Source organism: Neovison vison, chromosome 1, assembly GCF_020171115.1.
Source record: "Neovison vison isolate M4711 chromosome 1, ASM_NN_V1, whole genome shotgun sequence".
Lineage (NCBI taxonomy): Eukaryota > Metazoa > Chordata > Mammalia > Carnivora > Mustelidae > Neogale > Neogale vison.
Genome location: NC_058091.1, coordinates 148,779,999 through 148,788,474, shown reverse-complemented (window position 1 = coordinate 148,788,474; position 8,476 = coordinate 148,779,999). Strand labels below are relative to the sequence as shown.

Here is an 8,476-nt window from a genome sequence, read left to right as displayed (position 1 = left end):
GATCATGCCTGAGCTGAAGGCAGAGGCTTTAACCCCCCTGAGCCACCCAGGCACCCCATTTTCATTGTTTCTATGTACAAATCACCTACATCCTGGATCCAGATCAAGTGTGGCTTTTTTCTCAAAGCTTTGCTTGACCTCTCATACCCTCACCAATATCTTTTCTCTTTAACCTCTCATTGCAGTTATGATTTGAACCTTTTATTACATAATAGTTTTCTTCTCTACTGTTTTTCATGCATGACAGTGTGGTTACATCACTCCTGTCTACTCCCGGAGGACAGGCCTGTGGGGGCTGCTGTATTCCACACTCCCCATGGTACGTTTCTGTGTTGACCTGAGCCCTCCGGGAGTTCTTTACCGTGCATTCAAATGTTGATCTCATATTCTTACTGTGATTTTCAGGGGCTTCGTCTGTATGTGTTTGCCCACAACAATAATACCTTCAGGAACTCAAATATATAAGGCCTGTGATTAGGTAGCAAATTTAGGTCATTGCCAAGTTTAGTTAGGTATTTTATAACAGCTTTGTAACTATGACTAGAATGAAAATGATGAACCCATGAGGATTTGCTTCCGGTTGAACGCCTTTCAGTCAGTACAGATCACTGGGATATGGTTTTGGTCTGACCTACAGCCTTCTTTAATGCCCGTTTCAGCTCACTGTTTCTTAGACTGTATATGAAGGGGTTCAACATAGGGGCTATGACCATGAAGACCACTGATGTGGCTGAATCTTTTTCAGATGAATGGTTGGACGAGGGGCTCATATAGACTCCTGTGATTGCGCCATAGAAAAGAATGACCAAGGCAAGGTGAGATCCACAGGTGGAGAAAGCCTTGAGTTTTCCTTGAGCAGAAGGGATTTTCATCACAGCAGAGATGATGAAGACATAGGATGCCATGATACACCCTGCAGGTACCACAAAGATCAGCCCCACCGCAGCCAGAACTATGAACTGATTGAGACTGGTGTCAGAACAGGAGAGGGGGAAGAGAGAGCTGATATCACAGAAGAAATGGTGGATGATGTTGTTAGAGCAGAAGTGCAGATGGGTGAGCATGAGGGTGTGCAAGAGGGGATTCAAGGTGGCGAGGACCCAAGGCACAGCCACCAGAGAGGCACAAAGGCGCCGAGTCATAATGGTAGAGTAGTGCAAAGGGTGACAAATGGCCACATAACGGTCATACGCCATCACTGTGAGAAGGAAGTTGTCCATGTTGGCAAACATCATACAGAAATACATTTGAGCCAGGCAGCCAGGGTAGGAGATGGTCTGAGTCTGTGCTTGGATGTTCAGCAGCATCTTGGGGACGGTAGATGAAGGGAGACAGATGTCTACCACAGAGAGATTGGAAAGGAAGAAATACATGGGTGTGTGGAGGCGACGGTCTGAGACAATAGCTAGCAAGATGAGCAAGTTTCCAAAGAGCCCTGTTAGGTAGAGACACAGAAAAAATACAAAGAGGAGAGCCTGTTGCTCTGGCCAACCTGAGAAGCCCAAGAGGAGAAATCCAGAGACACTGGTTTGGTTTCCTTTTTCCATTGAGTGGATATATCTGCATGAAAACCAAGGGGATGAAATACTTTTGACAGAAAAAAAAAATCCCCTCCCCCACGTTTTTTTGTCTATTCACCTAGTCTTGTCTCCTTTACTAAATATTTTCTTTAGGCCATTCTGCCTCCTCTCTGGTACTTTCTCCTGAACTTTGCTGACCATGGGTATGTCTTTCCATTTCATCAGCCGACTTTTCGTTTATCCTCCCTTACCTCACCAGGATGTCCAAGTGACCTTCGTACCTCTCCCCTCTTCCTACCTGTGATGTCAATAGTGGCTCTTGTACATTCTGCACTTTGTGTGGTTTCCTGGCTGCCAGCCCTGTGTTGGAACACATCCATGAGTCTGACACACTGACTGTAAGCCAAACTTTGAGATTTAAAGGAGAAAAAATTTCCATACTTATCCAATATCCTATGAGCCATCCAGCTTGGAAACCAGTCAGACATCTACCATTTAGGATTTATAAGAAGATAAGCCATCTTAGCTTTTTAAAATTCGAAAAACAAATACAGTAACATGTTTGACAAGCATAAAAAAATTAAGCCTCCCCAAAATAGTTTACATGAAGACTATGAGCAACATAGGAAATTATTTACAAAATGGTTAAAAAGTTATATAACACACGTAGTAACTACTTTAGTTTTAGTAGTTAAAACTAAAAGAACACAGAGAAAGTTACATCAAAGGAGGGGGCACATTTACAGGATTCCCTTTCAGTGGTTTTTTTTTTTTGTAGTATTTTAACCATAACTACAAAAAACTGGGTTCATGTTTATAAGATATCGTGGTTACTTTGGGTGCTGCATGTCTTGGTGTTATAGAAAACACAATTCAATGGAAAGTTCCTGAAACTTGGATCAAGACGTAGATGAAAAATACTACCCTGGAAAACAATTAAGAAGACAAACATTCGGGCACCTGGGTGGCTCAGTGGGTTAAGCCACTGCCTTGGGCTCAGGTCATGATCTCAGGGTCCTGGGATCGAGTCCCACATCGGGCTCCCTGCTCAGCAGGGAGCCTGCTTCCTCCTCTCTCTCTCTGCCTGCCTATTTGTGATCTCTCTCTGTCAAAAAAAAAAAAAAAAAAAGAAGACAAACATTCACATCCACAGATGAGATAGTTGCCCAAGAACGGAGGGCTCCCTGAGAGTTAGAAAAGTTCTTGGAGAATGTGGGCTATGGCTGGCCCAGTTGGAACCAGACCCCATTACTTGTGGGCTGGGTGACCAAGGCACTTAATCTTACAATTAATCTTACACTTAATCTTACAAGGCACTGAATCTTACAATCTTAATTCTCCTTTGTGTGATAATGACTTAAATGCCTTAAATGACTTAAAGGTTGTTGTACAAATGAAATGACTCAATATGTGCAAAAGTGACTTCAAGTGACTTAAATGACTTAAATGCCTTAAAGGTTGTTGTACAAATGAAATGATTCAATATGTGCAAAAGTCTCAGCAAAGAATGATTACTTAATAAATGCAAGTTGTTGGTGACCCAGCCATAACTGGGAGGGTCAGGTTCTTTTCTAGTCTCCACAGTGGCTGTTGTAAATCTTCCCTCCTTGAACATCCAGTATGTCCCTTCACATCATAGAAAAAATGGAGCCATGGTCAGATGGATGTGCTCAACTTTCTGCCACCAACACAGGAAACTTATCTGCATCTCTACTCATCATTCCTTCTCTCCTTTCCTCCTGTCCCAAGTCTCCAGAGCCTCAGCTTCTCCTTTTTTTTTTTTTTTTTTAAATAGGTAAATTCTACCCTCAACGTGAGACTCAAACTCACAACTCCAAGATGAAGAGCCACCTGCTCTGCTCACTGAGCCAGTCAGGTGTCCCCAGCTCCTCCTTTCTGTAATCTATATGTTCTCCTGCTCTGCTGAACTCTGACTTTCAGCTGAGGTCTCTCCCACCTTTGGTTTCCCTTTCCAGATCCATGTCTACCTCTGGGTATCTTCCTGATTCTCTCCCCAGTGCAAAACTCCTCATGGACTTCGTTTCCTCATACCTACATGCCACTCGGCTGCTGCCTCAGCCATGCTAATGAATTGCTCTTTGGAGTCTTGAAAAACCCAATGTTTACTTCTTAATCCTTTTGTTTTTAGACCTCCTAGAGTTCTTTTCTTGAGAAACACTTCCTTGGATTTATTTTCAACTTTCTCAGATCTTTCTGGCCATTCCTTTTCAGTTGCCTTTGCAGAATGCACTCCCTTTGACAGCCATAAAATGTAGGCATTTCTCTGTTTTGTTTTTGTTATTGTTGTTGTTTTGTCTTATGCTTCCTTTTCTTTCCATCCTACCCATATTCCCGTATGATTCTATTCACTCTCATGGCTTTTCTATCTTAATGCTACTCTCTTGTAAATAATTTCTCTGGCGCAATTCTCTCTCATCTTCAGACTCGTATTTCCAGTGCTCTCTGGATGTTTCTACTTGGATGTTACAGACATCTTATGTCTAATACTTCCCAAACTGAGTCCATAATATTCTCCCTGCTCAAAGACCATTCCTACCTCCATGTGCCCTTTATCAATGAACAGCACCACAGTTTGTCCAGTTGTTCAAGAATAGAAAACTTGGGAGTTAGCCCAGGACTTCTCTCTCTCTCTTTTACTTACCTCCAATCAATCATTAACCTCTGTTAATGTTATTTTTGGGAACTTAGAATATTATCAAACAAATAGATTTTTAACTTCTATTACAACTAAAGCACTGTTTTGGGCATTGGAAAATATCAGTGAATAAGAAAGGCAGTCTCCATCCTTGAGGAGCTTCAAACCAAAGCCAGGAACTTTAGAGTTATCCTTGACTCATGCAGTTCACGACCAAGCGATGTTGGTATTCCAACTTTGTCACACCCATACTGCTTTTCTTTGTCCAGACTATGCCAGACTCTCATCTCCTGTGTGGATACTTGCAATAAACTTCCCATTAGTCTTCCTTCCCAGGAGGGCAGGCAGTAAGGAAAGAAGACTGTAGTCTTCCCCTTTCAATCTTTCTTCATCCTACCTAAGAAATTATTCTTCTAAAACAAGAATTTCCCTCCTTCTCTTCTTAAAAATTTCCAATAGTTTTCAATTGCCTTCAATCCAAACTCCCGATTATCATGGCACACATGGTTCTTCATTATCCCTTTCTTACCTGCCTAGTCTTATCTCTTGCTGTGACTAATTTCCCACCCTTAGAATTTCCTAATGCACACTGAAACTTTATGTCTCCCTGGCTTTTCTCACTTTGAAATCCTCTGACCACCTTACCTAAAGCTTCCCCCAAGACATTCTCTATTGCTTTTTGTCTTTGTATCACAACCACTTGGAATTTTCTTGTTTCATATAAAGCAATTTATTTGTTTTGTGATATGCATCAATAAAATGTGAGGTCCATAGAAGCAGGAAACTGATCCTTTTTTTAAACAAATATATGGGTGGAATATTGTCTGATAATACAGCAGACATACAGATCAATATGTATTTGTTGAATAAATGAATATACCTCTCAAATTCTCAGAAGACTTTTCTTATATCAGATAGCATGTATACTTTAGAGTGACTTTAATTCCAGCCTACATAGCATTTGAAAATACATATATAGATATAAATATTTATATATTTGTTTTTGTTTTGCTTTCATAACTCTTCCTTTCCAGCATGCTATTTTGGAGGGCACATAGACTGTATATTATTCATCTTTGCTTAGGGAAACCCAATTTCTCAAACAATGATTTATATTTGCCTGTGAAGAGAGGCTGTTTTTTTGGGTGGGGTGAGCTGCATGCCAGAGTGTGCAAGACAACACCATCTGGGGTTCTATTCTTGGTTCGCCACCTAGCGCCATTGTCTTGTATCTTAGCCAAAGCAGTGGAGAGTCTGGTGACAGAAACTAAAGGAAATGGAGAAACTATGTTGAACTATTTTTCTGGTGATTGAATAACAGAAGTGTGAAATGCAGTCTACATACAAATTCAAATGACTGGGTTATCTGGATGCAAAGTGCCATGCCTTTCTCCACTTAACACGTAAGTTGTAGAATGCCTCTCTGCCTTGACAGTTGCTACTAGTGTGTAAATCCATCACTTCTACTTCAAGAGAAACACCCAAGAGAAAAAAGCCACTGTAGTCTCCGCTCTTCTTCCATCAAAGTCTCTGCACTGATGCTCCAGGAGTTTTGGAGATGGTGGGGGAAATGGCCAAGTGAAGTGACTTAGTTCTTGGACAAAGTAGATATAAAAATTTAGAATTTGGGCCCTTGTCACTTTATGCTATGTGGACCAAATAACAGAGGAAACCTACCTGAAGAGATGAAGATTAAAGTAGATTTTCAAGGAAAAGCGAGAGTCATTTAACATTCTACTTCAACTCTGACTCCTTTGCTAATTGCGTTGTCCACCTAAAAGGATATCCCCTATTTATTTTCCCTCTCACCTTTGCACCTTTGACTTTCTTGACTAGCAATTCTTCCTAAACTCAGTTCTGAAGACTCTTCCTAGACTGGGCTAAGTTCATGTCCATTGGCATTTGGTCCTCATTTACCCAACTCTTCCAGCTGCAGGTACATATCTTCCTAGTGTTCTTTCATTTGGACCCAAGCTTATTGTTAATTGTTATCCTAAGCTCTTTGTATGATTCTGATAAAGAACTGATCTGAATATTGAAACATTCATTTACAGAGAATGTACAAAAGAAATATTCCAGAAAACAAATGCTCTGGAGGGAACAGAAAGAATTTTTCGATAATCTATAGGAGACATGAAGAAGGAGTTATGGGCATGTGAAAATACTCTGGATGTGTAAACATAGATTTTATTGATTTCATTCGTGCATGAGGATGGGGTAGCAGTGATAACATTAAAGACCCCTCCCCTCTACTTTCTATCAACCAAATGTTTTCACTCTGGAAAAATGATAAAACAATGGAAAGTACATGAAACCTGCTGAGTAAATTCTGAAAATGTATAAAAATAATAAAATTTTCACCAAGATAGAAAAACTATAAAGACAAAGCTTACCACTATCAAGTACTAGATGCCATGGTAAACGCTCTCATAGTTTGCTAATCCTCATAATACCTCTATAATATAGGTCACATATCCTCATTATATATTCACTGGGTGTTCACAGAGCCAGGACCTGAGTTAATTGATTTGAAATCTCACCCACTTTTCACTAAACCACTACTGAATCTAGGCTTTAACACCCTCACAGGGAGGGCTCCCATTTATTAATCAACTCATTCATTCAGTCCACAAATGGCATTACTGTATGATAGACAATGCCTGGTGGCCTTGAGTAGAACCTGAACTTGTCTTACTTAGGTAAAGACTTGCTTCCTCCATTCTTCTCAGATCTCCTCACTTTCCAGCACACTTACCAGATCCTCATATCAGGAATCTTCTAAGAAGAGACTTTAGCTTCTAAGTCTCAAGAGTAATGGGAAAGTTTTAAAAAAGAGAATGTTGTCCCTCCTCCAGGATGTACAAGGCTGAGGGATGGGATGCTTCTTGGGCAGGTGTACTGGTGCAGTGAGAGCTGAAGTGACCTCAGGACTCTCCAGCACTGGCGTTTATAGCTTCTTTGCAGTGCTTGAGAACCCAGTCTTGCCAAGCTTCCTCAGCTCCAGTAATAATTACTTTATCCCCTTTGTGGGTTTCCCAATTGCAACCCTAGGGATAATGTACGTGGCACATAATCCTCCAGGGAGATTCAAGGAATTAAAAGATCTGGAAATTTTCACAGACTCCCAGGAAGGCTTGTAACACGTATCTCCCTTCCACCTTCCAAGAAGCTCCAAAACAACAAATATCCAACATTTCACCAGAAACAACCTTTTGCAACATGAGTTGACTTATTCTCTAAATATAGGATTTGTCTTCCCTGATTGAAGCACCCTATAAACAACACCATCCTTGAGCTTCTGAAGGTCAAGTGTTGCCTGAGACAAGAGGGTTTTTTTTTTGTTTTTTTTTTGTTTTTTTTTGGCAAAGGAGATGAGACAATGGGCACATGATCAGGATTCAGTGGTTTTATCATGTACTTCATCCTACACAGCACTCAGCCTGATATAAAAGTGAAATGGCCTTGTAAAACTTCAGCTAATATATCAGCTTGGGGATAACACTCAGAAGTTTGGGGATGCCATATTCCAGGATGGTGTATATGCATGGAAAAATAACCATATATGGTAGTGTGTCCCCCGTGCTACAGCCTATGTGTCTAGATGTCAAAGGGTGTGCATCTGTTAGATTTTTCTATATAAAAAACCACTCTAAAACTTAGAAGCTGAGACACCAACCATTATTTATTTCACAATTATGTGAGTCAGCAGTTTGGGCTAGGTTTAGCTGGGTAGCTCTTCTGGTCTTGGCTAGACTCATTCAAACGCCTACATACCTGTAACTGGGTTCATTTAGGACTTAGTGTTCTAGAATGGCTACAGATGGGATGACACCTGTCTGTTCAATGTGATCTCTCATGCTCCAGAAGGATGTTCATATGGTAGGGGAAGATTTCTGAGAGAGTAGAACCATGAAAGGTATATTGAAGCCTAAGTTTAAAACTGGCACAATGTCACTTCTACTGCATTCTGTTGTGCAATGCAAGTCACAAGACTAACCAGTTTCAAAGGATGGGGAAAGAATCTGCCTCTTGGTGGAGAAACTTAAAAGTCACATGGTAAAAAGATACAGATTCAGGAAGGAGGGCAAAATTGTGGGGAGTTTTGCAATCAACCTATATATAAATGTATCTATCTATATTTATATCTATATCAACATAGATCTATATTTATTTACTTATTTATTTTTTACACCCCTCCCATTTTTTTAATCATTTCTCCAAATGATATGCTTTTAGAGTTTGTATTTCTCATACCTGTACCTCTAGGTCAGCCAGATTTGATCCTAAGGAAGAGAATGTT

General features: G+C 40.4%; 1 protein-coding gene across 1 annotated transcript; it reads right to left on the bottom strand.

Annotated features, from left to right (window-relative positions):
• Nucleotides 1-605: 605 nt before the first annotated feature.
• Nucleotides 606-5,879, bottom strand: LOC122900401 (olfactory receptor 1F12). Its single transcript, XM_044239048.1, has 2 exons — nucleotides 5,854-5,879; nucleotides 606-1,560 (listed from the first exon to the last, which is right to left on the bottom strand). Exon 2 carries the CDS (start codon nucleotides 1,545-1,547, stop codon nucleotides 606-608), a length of 942 nt encoding a protein of 313 aa, XP_044094983.1. The 5' UTR covers nucleotides 1,548-1,560; nucleotides 5,854-5,879.
• Nucleotides 5,880-8,476: the final 2,597 nt, after the last annotated feature.

Bases quoted from the DNA above. Each gene is read 5' to 3' on its own strand.
- LOC122900401 (XM_044239048.1), bottom strand. From the start codon at position 1,547: ATGGAAAAAGGAAACCAAACCAGTGTCTCTGGATTTCTCCTCTTGGGC.